General features: G+C 43.3%; 1 protein-coding gene across 2 annotated transcripts in view; it reads left to right on the top strand.

The window, feature by feature from the left end:
- Positions 1 to 17,318, top strand: part of OVCH2 (ovochymase 2) — a 1,017,769-nt gene that overhangs the window by 738,860 nt on the left and 261,591 nt on the right. For both annotated transcript variants that reach the window (XM_086955909.1, XM_086955910.1), the window contains one exon: positions 5,398 to 5,469. In XM_086955909.1, the coding sequence (XP_086812035.1) occupies positions 5,398 to 5,469 (72 nt within the window). The remainder of the gene's footprint in view (positions 1 to 5,397; positions 5,470 to 17,318) is intronic.

Genomic DNA, 17,318 nt, shown 5'->3' with positions numbered 1-17,318 from the left:
GTTAAGTACTTCACACTCGTTCAAGGAAAAGAATATAATGTGGCACATTTAAGAGAAAGAGAGATTCAAGAGAGATTATTTACGAAGATAAGAAAGCACTTACAATAAGGTTGTTTTGAAGTCTGATCTGCTGGAAGTTTCTATGTCATTAAAACAAAGAAGGGACTTCACTGAAATTATTCAGTGAAATGAAATAAACGACAGACTCTATACACAGACCTACAGACCTACATCTCATATGGATTAATTATTTTAAATTATTATTTCAATCTATTATGTTAATTAATTATTTTAATTAATTATTTTAGGTTGTTATTTTAATTTATTGTGTAAGGTTATTATTTTTGCTTGTTGTTTTAAATTTAATTTGCAGATATGTCTGACTCGATGTCTGCTCCTCCAAAATTTTTGGCAGTCCCTGGTGAACCTTCCATACCATGGAAACGTTGGAAAAATATATTTTTAACTTATTTATTAGCCATTGGAGGGGACAAATATGGTCCTGTCCGAAGACAAGCTATACTTCTGCATCACCTCGGTGTAGAAGGAAGAAGAATATATGATGACTTGCCAGAAATATCTTTAGGCACAGGAGATGGTCAAGCAGTGAATATTTATGAACTGTCTCTACAAATGTTAGAAAAGCACTTCACTCCGAAAGTAAATATTGTTTTTGAGAGACACAAGTTCTTTTGCAGAGTACAAAGGTTTGATGAGAGCATTATGTCATATGTGGCGGATTTGCGTGGTCTTGCTGTCACATGTGACTTTCAAGGTTTATGTGATTCGTTAATAAGGGATCAAATTGTTAGATGTACAAGTAACAAAAGACTAAGAGAAAAGTTATTATCTAAAGATCCTACTTTAGAACAAGCCATTAGGATTGCTAGAAGTATGGAAAGTACTGACATATGGGTCAAAGAAATTGATAAAAGCAAAAGTGTTTCTGGAAATCCAAATGTGGTACAGACGAAGGAAACCGCTGTGGAAATCAAAGAAGTAAAGAATGAAATGTATAAGAAACCTCAAATGAAAAGCAATGAAAATGGATTGACCAAAACAAGTGATAAGAGACCCATAATTTGCTATAGGTGTGGATGTCCGGGTCATGTAAGTTCAAGCTTTGCATGTGGTGCAAGGAATGCAACATGCAGAATATGTGGAAAGAGGGGTCATTTGGCAAAGGCTTGTAGGTCGAAGGGATACACTAAAAATGTTAGCATTAAAGAAATAGAGAATGGAGAAGAACAAAGAGAAGAGTTATTTCTTTCTGTTGAAACGGTGGAAGATCCTTCGCTGGTTATTGGATCAGTGGGACACTTTGATTCTGATGTATCAAAGATTAGTGAGGCTTGTACTAATTTAAAAAGGGAGAGTACAACTAAGTTAGAGAAACCTCACTGTGAGATCGCTCTGGGAAAAGGAACTGTGAGTCTTTTGGCTGACTCTGGTAGCCTTTTTACTTTAATTTCAAAGGAGACTTTCATAGAAAAATTAAATGGAGAAATGAAAGATTTGTTACCTGCGGATATGAGAGCTGTAGGATACAGCGGATCAAAAATTAATATCCTTGGAATGCTATGGATGGACATTGTTTTCAAAAAGAATGGTGTCCATGGAAGAGTATATATTACCAAGGAAGGATCTAATTTGCTTGGATGGCGACATCAAAAAGACTTAAATATAGTTCTCAATCCAAATGCCCTGGAGCCTGTAATGGTTATTGAACAAGATGTGGATAATGTATCTTCTGGTGGGGAGTTGGAGAATGAATGGGGTAAAAAGCTAATGGAAAAGCATTCTCAAGTATTCTCTGATAAATTGGGTATGTTGAAAGGATTTTCACATCGTATAATTTTGAAGAAAAATGCTAAGCCAATAGTTCATAAGGTTAGGACAATACCACACATGATGAGGGAACCACTTAGTAAGGAGTTAGATAAGCTGTTGGAGGCTAGAGTTATAGAACCAATTGAATCATCTGAGTGGTTGTCCCCAATTGTTGTCGCACCGAAGGAAGGGAACAAAATTCGTTTATGTATTGATTTGAGGGATTTGAATCGTAATATATGGGTAGATAGACAACCTTTACCGAATATTGGAGAAATGTTGGGTAGAATGGGTGGAGGTAGTGTTTTTAGTGTCCTCGACATGTCTTCCGCCTATCATCAAGTGAATTTACACCCTGAGTCACGACCTTTAACATCTTTTGTGACTCCCTTGGGGGCATTTAGGTACTGTAGGATGCCGTTTGGGTTGGCGTCGGCCGCAGCCGTATTTCAGCGCATTATGCAGAACATTTTTAAGGGAATGGAGAGAGTGTTGTGTTTTCAAGACGACATTATGATTGTAGGGAGGTCATTTGAAGAACATGATCAGTTGATGAATGAGGTGTTGCGTAGAGTTTTGGAGCATGGATTAACAATAAAAAAGGAGAAGTGTCAGTTAAGGTTAAGTCAAGTTAATTATTTAGGTCATCAAATATCAGCAGATGGTATAAGACCAAAAGGCAGTATTGTGAAAGCTGTGAGGGATGTTCCATCTCCCACTAATAAGGAACAGTTAAAATCATTTTTAGGTCTCGCAGAATATTGTGCTAAATTTGTGCCTAAATTTGCTGACTTAGTTGAACCAATGAGAGTTCTTTTAAAAAAAGGAGTGTTATTTGAATGGAGTGTTGGATGTCAGGACGCATTTGTTAAAGTAAAGGAATGTATTTCAGAGGCTCCGTCATTAGGACATTTTGACTTTAAGAAGAAGTCCATATTAGTCACAGATGCGAGCAATGTTGGATTGGGGGCGGTGTTGATACAGGTGTCAGATGGTAATGAGACCATCATTGGGTTTGCTTCACGTAGATTGCAAGGAGCAGAAGATCGTATTCTACTATAGAGAAGGAAGCACTGGCATGTTGTTGGGGGATAACACATTTTAGGTATTATTTGTGGGGATTGCCCTTTGTGGTGAAGACAGATCATAAACCTTTAGTTCATGTTTTTAAAGGAGGACGAGGTTTGGATGGAAGTGTGACTCCCCGTATATCAAGGTGGTTACTATCGGTTTTAGATTACAACTTTGTGGTGGAATATGTGCGAGGGAGCAGGAATGTCATTGCAGATTGTCTTTCTAGGATGCCAGTAGAGGATGATATTTGTGTAGAAATTTTAGAAGACTATGTGGTGAATATTGACAGTGAGTTCGCTGTTAGTCAAGAAGAGTGGAGAGAAGCTTTGGAGTTGGATATGGAATACAAAAAAATAAAAGAATTGATCATGAATTCTTGGGAAGGATCTAGTGAGGAGATTGTACATAAGCAATTTATATCTGTTAAGGATGAACTTAGTTTACAAGGTGACAAAATTTTAAGAAGGAATAGGATAGTTCCACCAATTTTGTTGAGGTCAAAGTTGTTGAGAATTGTACATGAAGGACACCTAGGTAGGAGTCTGACTAAACGTAGGTTGAGAGAATTTTATTGGTGGCCAGAGATGGACAAGAATGTGGAGGATCTTGTGCGTGATTGTCATGCTTGTAGCAATAGTGATAAAGTGAAGGTTACAAGGGAACCTCCGTTGAGGTGTGTGGAATTGCCCATGAAACCTTGGGAGAAATTAGCCTTGGATGTTTTAGGTCCAATTGACAAATTGGGTTGCAATAATCGGTTTTTGCTAGTGTTGGTGGATTATCATAGCAAGTGGTTTACTTGTAAATCAATGGGGCAAATTTTCACTTCAAATGTGATTGCATTTTTGAAAGAAGTTTTCTTGGAAGAAGGGGTACCCAAAACTCTTATTACTGACAATGGTGTTCAGTTAGTTTCTTCAGATATGACTAGTTTTCTTCTAAGTTTGGGCATTAGTCATGAGAGAGTGGCTTTGTTCCGTCCGCAGGCAAATGGACTTGTAGAGAGGGTCAATAGAATGATTATGGATTCCATACAGCTTTCTTTGGCTAATGGTTTATCTTGGAAGGATGAGTTGCGAAGAATGATGTGGGGTCACAGAATTACGTCACATTCAGTTACTGGGGTTTCTCCTTTTGTGGCTTTGAAGGGAAGAGAACCAGGTACCAAGGAGTCTCCAATGTGGTTGAAGGAGAAAAATCAAGTTTGGGTTGATAGGGAAGAGATGAGGTCGAGAGCTGTTGATTGCCAGTGGCGCAACAAGATGGAATTTGATAGTAGGAGACATGTTAAGGATTTAATTTTCAAAGAGGGTGATTGGGTTGTTGTGAGGAAGTTTGGTTTTGTAAGAAAAGGGGAAAGTAAGTTTTCTCAGCCACACAAAGTTGTTTCAGTTAAAGGCTCTGTGGTTGAGCTAGATGATGGGAAGAAATGGAGTTTTGGGAGTTTGTGTAAAGTGTCTCATTTATAAGTATGTTTTGATGCAATGCTTAGGTGAATGTGATTTATTTGTAAAATAGTTCATTGATATGTATTGTACTTTGTAATGTGTTACATTTTTCTAATGTTTTCCTGCTTTCTTTCTTTTTGATTCCATAGGGGGGAAGATATGTGGTAATGGTTAGAATTAGATGATGCAGTCATGATGCAGTGGAATTGCATCAATGAGAATGTTCTAATTTAAACCAGTATTTGTGGCTTTGCTGATGGTTGCTGTACTTGACTTGTACTGAATAAAAGTCATCTTCACTCAACATTTTGTGTGGATTACTACAATAACATAATTCTATGCTTGCACTAGCTGACCTCTGGAAGCAGGGCAGGTCAATACCTGAGTATTTAAATTGGCACCTGCAGGCCCGTATGCTGTAAAACACGCATTGCTCTATGCTCCTGCAGCTGCCACGGACCTGTGGGTCACTTCAACAGTCTTCCTCAGCTAGACGAAGAAGCTGTGTTACTACTTCTGCCAGGACTGCTTCCAACCATTCTTGTACATTGTATAAACGTCCTGCTCAGTCACTCCTCTAAGGCCCTAACTACAGATGGCCTGAACATTTCTATGAGGTCAGTAACACGAAATGCCGTAGGGCGCCAGTAACGTGAGTTACCTGCGCCATCTAGTCTGGGGTACTTCATCAGGAGACTCCCCCTGTTTAGAGGCGGGTAGGTCTCTGGCCGATGTATAGGGGAGAAATTGCGCGGGAACAACCACATAAAACGCCATAAAAATGAAATTCTTGGTAATCCTGCGACTGGGAGTGAGTGGGCCCTCTGGAATCAGTAAATCTGGAGAATGAGAGGAGGGACACAGGTGAAATACTGAGCCGCTCGTCTTGACAACTTAAAAGGCACCCCAATTTCACTAAAGGTATTCCAAAACAGTGTAAAAGATGTGACGATCAAATAACCCTAAGCAGAAATATGAATTTAACAGCGAAAACACAGAAGCTGCTAAACAATGATTATTTATTGTTGTATTTGTTTTTCTATAGATTTTAAGTTGGATTCACCTTTAAATACCCTAGAGCCTATGCAAGAGAACCCACGAGAAAGAATGAATTTTGGTAAGTGTGTTGAATATCTATCTTTTTGAAAATAGTGAATAAAATGACACCACTGAAATATGTGTTCTTAGCAAATATTAGTTGGTGCGTTAAGTGCATGTCAAGAAACTCTGCCTTTGCTTTCTTAAAAGACAGGCTTGAAATTTGGAGCTTGCCAAGATATATTAAGCTTTGGTGGGTTGTTTGGTCAACGTAAATGAATCCTTGGGTGTTATTGGTAATAATTTGAATCATAGATATAATTTTTCAAGATAACATGTAGAATTACATCTAATGCTCACCTAGGTTGTCTTGTTACAAATGTATAGACGGCGATGTACTGGCATTTTTCGGTCCTCGCACCACTGGTACTGGTTCTAGTTCTAGAAATTCAATGTGACTTGAAGTTGTACATTTCACCTCAACCAATAAAGGTAAAAGTATGCCAAATATGATTACTACTTTAAGATTTGTGTTTAAGTGTGTACAATTAACTAGGGTCTAATTGAATACATCTATTGAAGGGTCCGGCAATAAATGCTTGTGGTGTGAACTTCCAATAACACACGAAGTCCACCGATAACTAAAATGGTTTATTCCATGTAATAACCCAAACAGGAAGCAGGTGTGTCCGGTTCCGCAGCAGTAAGGGAAATCAGGTGGAGCACGAACACAGTCAATGCATGTCATGCTCTAGAGCATGCAATGACATAATACATTCTAAGAATATGCAAACTACATCAATGCTGTAAGAAAATAAAAGTGCATTAAGCAGGTTACACCCTCACTCAGTGTTTCGTCAGAATTGATACTACTGACCTTTGGAGCTCGTCTCAGAAGCAGGGTCCTTAACTAAGTAGGGTATCCTGGGTGCACCTATTCATTGTGTAGAATCTATGTCAGTGGCGCGCTTCAAGGCCTTGGATCAATTCACTTGCCTCCATTTAAAAATCGAATTGTTATTCGACATTTCATCGATGGCAAGGGGAGACCCAAAAATAAACAAGCATTGGCAAAGTCCATATTATCCCAACTTTACAATCTGAGAAAAATAATCACTATTACTTACTAACATTACACACACTCTCCATGTCTCATGGACACGCTGCTGCCAGAAAACTAGTCAGCTGTCTGCTGCACTGGAAGCAAAATAAAGATGAATATATATAAAGCAACATTCTCATATTATAACAATACAAGCAGAGTGGTGGGGCTTTGAAACCGTGCTCCTCGAGCACAAATAACATCAGTTCTATTTTATCATGAGAAGCTATTAAAAAAAGAGTAGATGAAGCATTTCAAGAGTGAAAAGGAATCCATACAGTATGTCAGAATTTGCTCTGGCGAAATTGTATTTTACTACTGGTGTCAGTAAAATTGTACTGGCAAAAAGACTGTGGTTGAGATGAACTGAAAACGTCATTGTTAACAATTCCCAATGCTAACAGCTCATGCCACAGAATATAATGAGCAAACTGCTTTGTTAGTATTTAATTGGGTAAAAGTAATTTCATTATTTTCCGTGTATAACCTCAGTGGCAGCGGCATACAGATTCACCACTAGTGCCTTGTTTGTTTCATTGAGGCACACCTCCCCCCCCCCCCGCCTAAGTGCACTTAGTAACCTGTGCTCAATTTGATATTCCCATGACGTAACAGTTTAACTCCAGGACTTTCAGTCTGGGTTTGTTGAGACCCTCCCTTTCTGCCTGCTTAGCATATATTAACCAAAAAAAAACTTAAGTAAAGGTCTGCAACCTTGTGGGCCTACCGCCACCAGAAAAAGGCATTCACTGACTTTATCTGTCCCCCCCAGAACCATTCTCACCTGTCTCCTCACAGTCCTAACCAAGAACTCCCTCAACGCCAACAAGCATAGCTGCATACCATACTCAGAAAGAAGCACTCCGTCAGCCCTAAAAAACTAAACCTCCTCGTAGCGTAGGTCCACATGCTGCAATCTTCCTAAATTCTCATCGCGACAACATGTCGAATTTCCCAATTCGCCTTTCTCTTAACCTTATCTATGGCTGATGGCTTGCCTGTGCCTCTCTAACACCTCCTGGGAATATACCCAGTCCATACCATGAAACACCCAGACAATTGCAATTTTACCTCTCTCAAATTCTACTTCATGCACCATAACAGCGCCAGGCCCTTTTCGAGTATTGTGTCATTCTCCCCTAAATAGATAATCAAAATGTCAGGAAAAATGTTCCTCACCATATCCTGGCTGAGCCTAGGCAGGAACTCCTTCCCCCTAAAGCCCCCTTTCCCAAACCATTCTATTGAAACTGAGCTTTTCTGAAAACCTATATACCTAGCCCATGCATTCTTCCCTCTCGTCTGCTATGCCCACGTTCATATTACGAAGGAATGTCCACACCGACAAGCCAGCAGCCAAAGGACCAGGGACTGAACCTAAAAGAGAAAAAGCACAGTGTTTTCATAAAGCTTCACACCCATCTCCTCCATTGTTCCTAATGTACCGCTGATAACAATCTGACAACCACCTGCCTCACCACATTATTTACTCCCTAGACCACTCTTCCTCCATAGCTGCCCCGATCCTAAAGTGAGTGCCAAAGTATGCAGCCACCAGACCTATGTGCGCCACAGCTTTCCTCAGAACTGCCGATAGCTGGAAGAAAGTCACATGATCCCCCTAGGTGATAAGAGAAGACTATCCCCTCGGGACTCCTGGCCTGTCGTTCTGTGCTTTGAGTTTTGTGCCTCACGCTACTGGGCATGCCTGACCCTCCTCGGACTGTAGCTGAACTGTAGACCTCCTCGACCGTTGATCAGTCTTGAACATAAGCAATCGGATTTCTAGCCCATCCTTTCTAAAACAAACATCCTCCCATTTCAAACCTTTATCTACCTACTCCTCAAGAGCTCCGATACCCAAAATGCCCGAAAACCCCCCACAACATTAATTTGGAAAACTAAGCTGTTTCTGCCTGCAAATATCAAATCTTTGGCAGACCACGGATGACTATACAAAAAAATACCAAAGAGAGAGGCTTCCTGTTTTGTCTCACTCTACCCTGCTCTCTGGCCCAACTCTCTAAGATCCTCTTGCCTAACTCCCCTGCTGATGGAGCATAACCCCACAGTAGTTTCCACATGAAGGCCATGCCTGCCAACTTCCCTGAGATCGTGACTCTAGATAAACCTTTCTCCGCAAGTTGTAATATGATTTGCACCAAGTCCTCTACTATCTACCATTCGCTCAGGCGCCAATGAGCTCCTGAGGTCACAAATTTACCCCAGGCCTGGTAATATGCCTTACACGTATTCGCCGCCAGGTAATCCACTACAAGTTGACACATCCTCTGTCTCCCCCTATTCAAAACGGTGTTGGTATTCGAATCCTGTCACTGTCCGCTACCATGGTCAGTCCATGGACCTCTCCCACTGTGAATGAGACAAAGCACCACACCCAGTATGCGCTTGGCTCTAAACAGAACATTCCAAAACAAACATTCCAGCAGGAACACCCTCAGTAACTTAAGGACCTATGTGTCTCTCGCTGACTGCCTGTTAAAAACCTGAGCTACAGCTACATTGTATGCGCTGAAGAGTGCCCTCTTATGCTGAAACCAAACACCCCACATTGTGACAGCTTCCACTAATGGAAAAAACTCAAGAAATGCAAAGTTTCTTCCTCCATATTTTCACCCTTCGGGCCACTCCGCTGCACACCAGAGTCCTTGCCAATACAAGCAGAAACTAATGCTACATGATGCATTTGAACAAAAATCTGCACATCCCAGTAAAGTTCCTGCAGTTTCTAAATTGGAACACCATTGAATGAATTCAGAAAGCTTCTCCACATACACATATCAGCTTTAACCCCAGCCGACAACCTGACATGATAGTGAGAGGGGACAGCCCGAGAACACTAAGCCTAGTCTCCAGCAAAATTTCCTACCCGTCCGCACCACCTGGCATGCAAAATGTAGGTGTCCCAAAAGTACTTGGACCTCTCTGACCGTGCCCTTTTCTTTCACCAATATTGTGTCCGATAGCACTTGCATTACCACCTTCTTGTCCTGAGGAAGGTGCACTATCGTTGCCACTGAATCCAACTCAAAGCCAAGAAATGAAATGGTGGTCATTGGACCCACTGTTTTCTCTGGGGCCCCCAGGTCCTCCATGAACTCCTGAAAACTAACCAGCAAACGTTGGCAGTCGAAGGAACCGTAGTCTGTGACCATGAAAAAGTCAAATTAAATATTACTTTATTCGGTTTCCATAGCAAAAAAACATAAAAGTTCATAGTTAAAAAGGTACGTAAATCAAAAAATAATTATACAAATTTAAAAGACAAGCATGCCTACATAAAATATCTCAAAATAAAGAAATAGTGTTAAAACCATTAATATGTTCATATAGCTACAAATCAGTAGCAAACAATGGGTTGGAGAAATATGGACAACATTATTTCTGTTATAAATTGGACCTATGGCTGATACAAAACTTCAGAAATGTAACAATATTTGTCACAAGGTAATCTGTCTCCATGAGTTGCAGCACTATTAGGGCATGACGACATTGGCGTAAGCCTAACATTTTTAAAATTGGGATTATCCAGTGCTTTCTCGTTTCTTCATAGAATTTGAAAAAAAGAACCACATGGATTAGCGATTGGGTAGACACTTCATCACAGGGGCAAGGTGTTAGCTGCTTCGACCAATCGTTGATTCTGGGAAAGGTTACCAGGCGATGAAAAATGTTCAGCCTGAAACGGGTTAACAGGAACCTTTCATAGCCACTCAGATTACAAATTAAATAAGGCTGCATGGCCATGGTGGATTGAAGCAACAATGAATGTTGAACCTTTTTTTTACCTCAATAACCAGTCTCAGTTCTTCCAGGTGAGTCAAGCATAACTTTTTCAGCCCTTTCCTTGATAACTAAGCAATAAGTGAGGAGTGATGATAATATCTTTCCAATCCCAAATCATGCAGAAACCTTTTGACATATGAAAGCCAACCGATCCTTTGTGAATTTTCAAGTGCTAGACAGAAAGTATTAATCGTTGGTTAAAAACTGTCTTTGGAGAGGACCAGAGGCGGTGCCACAAAAGAATTGGCTGCTTGTCAGTAATGTATGGCAAACCTAGTTCTAGGTGGCAGCTAAAGGTCGAGGTACCTCGCGGGACAGCTAAGAGATACCTCAAAAAGCTGTTTTCCACTTTTTGAAGGGCTTCCACATGACCGTAACCCCACACCCCTGCTCCATAAATGGCTGTACTTATGCATTTTGCCTGGTAAATCTGGATCATCTCTGCCGGGGGTCTTTTGCCTAGCCTCTGCGCAAAGCTTACTGAAGCAGAGGTAGACCTAATGAATAACAGCTTTCTGGCCTCAATAGCTTTTCTCCATGTGCACTACTCATCAATTAAGATTCCCTGATAGGGATATGTATTCGTAGTCTCCACCTTGGTGTTATTGATGCAAATATCTCCCCCGTTCTTATGTCTAGGCCCTGAATTTATGATAAAGGTTTTTTTAATATTCATTTTTAAATCTAAAGGAGACATATAGGTGTTATACCTTTTCAGCGAGCGTTGGAGTTCCAGGGGGTACAAGCCATAATTACAGCACCGTCCGCATAGAGTAGAGTGGGTATCGGGCATTTGTGAAGTAAAGGAAGGTCCCGTCACCCCCCCAGCCTGGCTTGTTTAAGGCCATTTGTATAAAGAGTAAAAAGGAAGGGCGCCAGGACACAACCCTGCCTGACACCCCTCTCAACCCTAAACGGCGCCGTCAGTTCCCCCCGCTCCGAACCTCACCCTGGCCGTAGCATTTGAATACAATTCGCTGGCAAAGTTGACCAGGGAGAGCTCGACTCCCATCTCTATTAAAATGCCACACAATTTTGAATGGCTTACGCAGTGGAAGGCTGCAGTTAAGTCTACGTAAGCCATATGCAGACTCCCACCCTTTGCGTTCACATATTTGCCCATTAACAAAGTCAAATTTAGAACTTCTCGGTGATGCCTATACCCTCCCTGAACCCATATTGAAGGTCTGACAATACATGGTTATCGTCTGCCCATTGTTGTAGGCGCTCAAGGATAATGCACCCCACAACTTTGCCCAATGAATCTAATAGTGAAATGGGGCGATAACAGAGTGGACTTTGGCGGTCCCCTTTTTTGAATACCGGGACCAGGATAGGATCGGAACACGATTCCACCTGCCCCACTGTGCAAGTGGCTTCCAGTACCCTGACAAATATAGGCGACCAGAGATCCATATTGTATTTAAAAAGGTCTACCGGGACCCCATCAGGTCCTGGCGCCTTCCCCCCTTTGCTTGCCATTAAGGCAAGTTCGATTTCTAACTGAGTGAAATCAAGTGTGAGAGGGAAAATTGAGGGTTTTTGGCAGGGGCTCGTCTTCTCCGTATCTATTTGATTCGTCAGTTCTCTGGCAGTTGATCCGAATATCTGAGAAAAGTGTTCCACTCAAGATAACTCGTCAATAGCTACTTCAATTTTATCATTAACCCTGGGTTCAGACAAGAATGGAGATTTAATTATCTTCCAAAAAGAAGTGCCATCTTTCATCAGGCAGCTCTTATGAAGTTCTGCCCATAGTTCCTGCTTCAATTCTGTTTTCCTTGCTTTAACTGCATGGTTATAGGTCTTTCTAAGTAGTATAATTTCTCGTTTATCCCTTTCTTTTTTGTGGAGGGCAGATTTTAGGTTGGAGTATGCATTGGTGCAGGCGTTATTCAACCAACCCTTCATTTTTCTCTTGTTCCCTTTAGGATATATACATAAAGCTGCCTTTACTGTGTTAGTTATAACCAAAAAGTTGTCTAATATCTCTTGATGGGTAGAGGACGGGTCCAAACATTTTTCTATGACCGTGGTGGAATTCTTTACTACTTCCGAAGTGATCTTAAGTGGATCTGCTTGATCCCACTTCAGCGTATATCCGTTTATTCTATTCAATACCAGGTGTTCTTGACCAAATATACTCACTCGGTTAGTAATTTCTCGAGATATAGGAAGAGAAAGGGTAACGCTATTGGGAAAATGGTCACTGGTAGCGTTATTGTGGGTTTTAAAATACAATATACGGGACACTGCAGTACTTGACACAAATATAAAATCTATGGAAGTAGATGCACCCCTGCCGTTAAGGGGAACTGAGGGGACCACTAATTTGTTTGCCGGACCAAGATCTAAAATGAATAGCGTCTCATTTAGACAATCCCCACTCGATGTATGTGGAAAATGGGTCAGGTTGTTGGTGTTCTCATCTTGCAAACCACAGGTTAAATTATCATTTAGCCCACATGGTGGAAAATTAAAATCACCCCCCCAGATAACGGAAACTCTTTTTTTATTATTCTTGTTATTAAGTTCCATAAGGATGTACCGGATCTCTTTTAGAGTAGCTATGAACTGAAGCTTTTGCAAGTTGTTATAAAATTTAACTAAAACAAAAATATTGGATTTATTCAAGTCAAGAGTAATTATTTTGAAGTTCGATTCCAATATTAAGGGAGTGATTTCCCCGATTGCTAAAAGATTAGAGATGAACACAGTCAGGCCTCCTTTTGCACGCCCTGATGGAGAGGGAATCGCGGGTGAAAAATACGTTTTAAATCTGTTAATATGGGTAGCTGTTACGGCCCACGTATCTTGGAGTCAAAGGATATTAAAGTTCTGCGTAAAACTAAGCCACTCGTCATCAATAACTTTGGAGCGTATGCCTGCAACGTTCCAGAAAACAATACTAGTCCTGGTGCAGTTGACAAACTTGCCTGGGCGGGAGTTGATGCTAAAGGTCCTCCTGAATCAACTAGAGTTACATTGCTATCAGTACTGTCCTGGTTCGGTAAAATTATGTAATCTCTCTGTAACAGTACTGTTTATTCACGTGGCTGGTGAGCATTTTTGCTTTTCCTCCCTAGTTGCTGTATTCGATTTAGATGTGTTCTGTTCTAATGGGTCCCTCTGTCCCACCGATTGAGAAGGACTAGAGGAGTCCCCTGAGTAAATGTTGGTTATTCCTTTCACCAACCTGGGCGTCGCTCTAGCTATACAGGTTGGTTGTCATTCCACAGCGTCTAGGGAGGATAGGGCCTCGAACATGTTTACTGTTAAAATTGGACCATTCCCATTACCTCTCGGCCTGTGGATCGGTTTGTAGAGAAACCCCAGTGGAAGAGCGCTTATACATGTGATTTGAGGCGAGAATTCTTCCCTAATGTTTAATAGAGATCGAACCAAATGCGGGTGGCGGAAGTTTATAACTATGTATGTATGTATGTATGTATGTATGTATAGGCATTTATATAGCGCACTACTTACCCGGAGGGTCCCAAGGCGCTTCGACCACTGCGAAACCCTTCCTGGCTTCCCTGAGAGATGGTCCCTTAATGGGTATCTCCAGGGTGAGACCAGGCATCCCCGGCGGTCTGGTGGGGCCGTTAGTGAGGATGAGGCAAGCTAATGCCCAGAGTTGCCGAGTGTGATCGCTGATCAGAGTGGGCACCGAGGCGAGAGAATTATCGAGTCCGCTGACCCTGGTCCAGAAACCTGCCGCGCCGGGAATCGAACCCTGGTCCCGGGCCGTCCTCTGCTCTCGGGTCTGCCGTCTCTAACCAGTGAGCCACGCCGTCAATGGTCTTTAGAGAATCGCCAACCCACCCTACTCTTCGGACCATCAGAATTTCGTTAATACTCTGGAGTCTAAATGTTTTATGTTTAATCAGCTAGTCAGCAGTTTTGTTTCGGAGCGCCGTCCAGGATTCGCTCTGTCCGTTTTTAGATTTCGCATAGCGTTGCAGTGCAACGCACTGTTCGCTTTGCGAAACATGCAGTATACAGTATAGTGGGGGGAAGCTCCACCCACTTTCCGTCCATGTTTTTCATTAGCTTTAATCAGAAATGCTACATTCTGATTTGTTTTTGGCTTTTTTGTCCCTCCTCCTCATGGCCATGTCGTCATTTTAATCCTTCCATGGCTATCGCCCCTTTTACTTTACAAACTCTTTTGTTCCTCTGGCCCCCCCTTTCCCTCCCGCAGTCTGGAACTTCTGTGCCAACCCCACCCCCCCCCACTCCTGATCATGCCGACTTGGAGTAACGCACTTTTGTTTGTAATGCAATAGGGCTCGAGTAATACGAGTCCTATTGCATTTAGAAATGCTTGTTTTTTCAACTGATTGGCTGGCTGGGTTGCGCACTTTATTTTGCCTGACCTGTCCAGCCGGCTATGGTGCGCATGTGTCGTCCAGCAATCGCTAAACGCTCCTGCGCATGAAGCAATATTTGTTCCCGCTCCCCGCCTGCCGACAACCACTTAATTCAACGTTGCCAGATTGGGCTATTTCCCGCACAATTGGGCGACTTTTTTCCCAGTTGTGCGGGAAAAACCCATGACTGGCCGGAGGCTAGTTTTTTCGCTACATTTGTGTTCTTGTGCGGGAAAAACTGGCTTGGGGGGGCGACCACAATCACACACACACTCTCAAAGCGCATCGGGCTTCGCACACAGTCACTAACTCACACGAGCAGAAGGCAGCCATAGAGCGAGGTCTGGCATCCATCAATGAGGCCTGGCTTAGTCCTTGCTACATTCTTGCTTGTGTTATCTTATCTGGAGTGGTTGCTTGTGAGCAAACAAAATACAAAAGGTAGCAATCGGTACATTCCAGGAGGAAAAAGTGATATGTGTGCAGGTTACAAAAGCGTACAAAGTACAAGTAGAGGTATAATAGTGCAATAAATGGCAGACACTCAGGCACAAGAACAAACGTTACGTAGGCAATGGTGGCACTTGTGCAAGTATCTAAAGCAAACAAAATGTGAGAGGTAGCAAACAGTGTGTTACAAGAGAAAAGTCACGTGTGCAAGTTACAAAAGAGTACCAAACACAGGTAGAAGGATAATACTGCAATAAATGGTAAACCACAAGTACACACTGGGAAGGCACTTCCATAGTCATGGAGAGTAGAATTTTCAATAGTGGGAGGTCCTTTGTATTTTTTTTTTAAAGTTCCTTCACATTCGTACTTTACCAAAAATCGGTCTTCCTTCGTTGTGATTGCTTTAATTAAATACATCTTTCTCTTTATCTTCTTGGTGGAATGTTCCTTTACACATGGTTTTATCTCCGGTGTGTTGTTATTTTCCTCACCTCGTCGCCATTGTTAAGTGAGAGACACCAGGCAGCAGTGATGACAAGGCTCCTTTATTTAAGTGTTAAACACAACACCCTGGCAGGAGCGGAGGGACGCAGCCGCCGGTCATGTCATCCCAGTCAAACCCCTCAACCAACTCAACTGTCATAAGCAAATTACCAGCTGGCATTCTAGAATGCCAGCTGGTGGTGAACTGGGTAGCGCGAGGGCAGGGGACGGAGGCCTGAGGGGGAGAAGCGGGGATGAAGGTAAAAGGCAACACCATAACACGCAGACTTTACCCGAAGGCATTAGAGCGCTTCACAGTAATGATACATGAGGAGAAAAGCTCTCTGTGCCGGGAGATGGAGTCATTGCGTTTCAGGCCACGGGGTCCATTTTGGACCCTTTGCAATTGGGTCATCATACAGTGCATTGCAGTATCCCAGCCGAAAGAGGACAGCAGACTGTACTGGAGGCAGAGGGAGCACTTTAGGAGCATTCTCAGGTGGAGAAAGACACCCACCTGCTTTTACACACCAAGTTTGTTGTCTATTAGGAAACCCAGGCCCAGCACCCAGCCTCAGCCTCAGCACCAGCCACACCAGGCCTAGCCCCCAGCCCCCAGCCTCAGGCAGGCCCAGCACCCAGCCTCAGCACCAGCCATGCCAGGCCCAGCCTCCAGCCTCGTCCCAGCCATAGCCCAGCCACAGCCCAGGCCCAGCCACGTCAGGCCCAGCCCAGCCCAGCCCCCAGCCCCAGCCTCAGCCCTGAGGCCAGCACCCAGCCTTAGCACCAGCCACGCCAGGCCCAGCCCCCAGCCTCAGGCAGGCCCAGTGCCCAGCACCCAGCCTCAGCACCAGCCATGCCAGGCCCAGCCCTCAGCCTCGTCCCAGCCACAGCCCAGGCCCAGCCACGCCAGGCCCAGCCCAGCCCAGCCCCAGCCTCAGCCCTGAGCCCAGCACCCAGCTTTAGCACCAGCCACGCCAGGCCCAGCCCCCAGCCTCGTCCCAGCCTCAGCCCAGGCCCAGCCACAGTAAGGACTGGGCTTAAAATTGAGTAGCATTAAGGCAGGTGCCTAGTTAACGCCCTCCCACCATCTGTATATTGAATACAATGTATATTTGTCCTTTAAATTGTTTCTGATGATAATTTGTGCATAATTTCAGACTTGCTAATTTGGGCTTGTTTTTGGCCTGGAACTGGTCTGATTGGGCTTATTTTGGGCTTATATTTGAGCGGCTTTGGGCTTGGGCAGGGTCTAAAAATCTGGCAACAACTGCAACCACTTAAAACAAACTGCGGAGAGAAAGAACTGATCTAGGAGTGCACAAGAACTCTTGCATGGGTACAGGACCGTACATCAGATAATGACACACCCCGAGCACCAGAAACATTGGGAGGGCAGCAGAAGCAGCCAGGATGGTCTGCACAGTAAGCCCAGGTAGCCATGCACGGAAGAGATGTACTGTGTCCAAGCACATTCATCAGGTTTAAAGAGCACGACGCAGGTCTCTCTCGGTTTGAAGTGGTTGTGACTGCGCCGAGTACTTGTGTCACTTCCGCCTCTTAATTAGCTGACTAAACGACACCAGGGCTCCCGAGAATGTGGGTCCTGGGGGGGGCGGCCGACCAAAGGGAGGCCTGCCCCGCCCGGGGGAATTTGGGGGCCGGGGAAAGGGGGGGGTGGAGCTGGCGCCGCCCGGGGACGGGTTTTGG

This window comes from Lissotriton vulgaris, chromosome 2_1 (genome assembly GCF_964263255.1).
Source record: "Lissotriton vulgaris chromosome 2_1, aLisVul1.2, whole genome shotgun sequence".
Classification (NCBI taxonomy): Eukaryota; Metazoa; Chordata; class Amphibia; order Caudata; family Salamandridae; genus Lissotriton; species Lissotriton vulgaris.
Note: the sequence above shows the minus strand (reverse complement) of the source record. Positions and strands in the feature narration are given on the sequence as shown.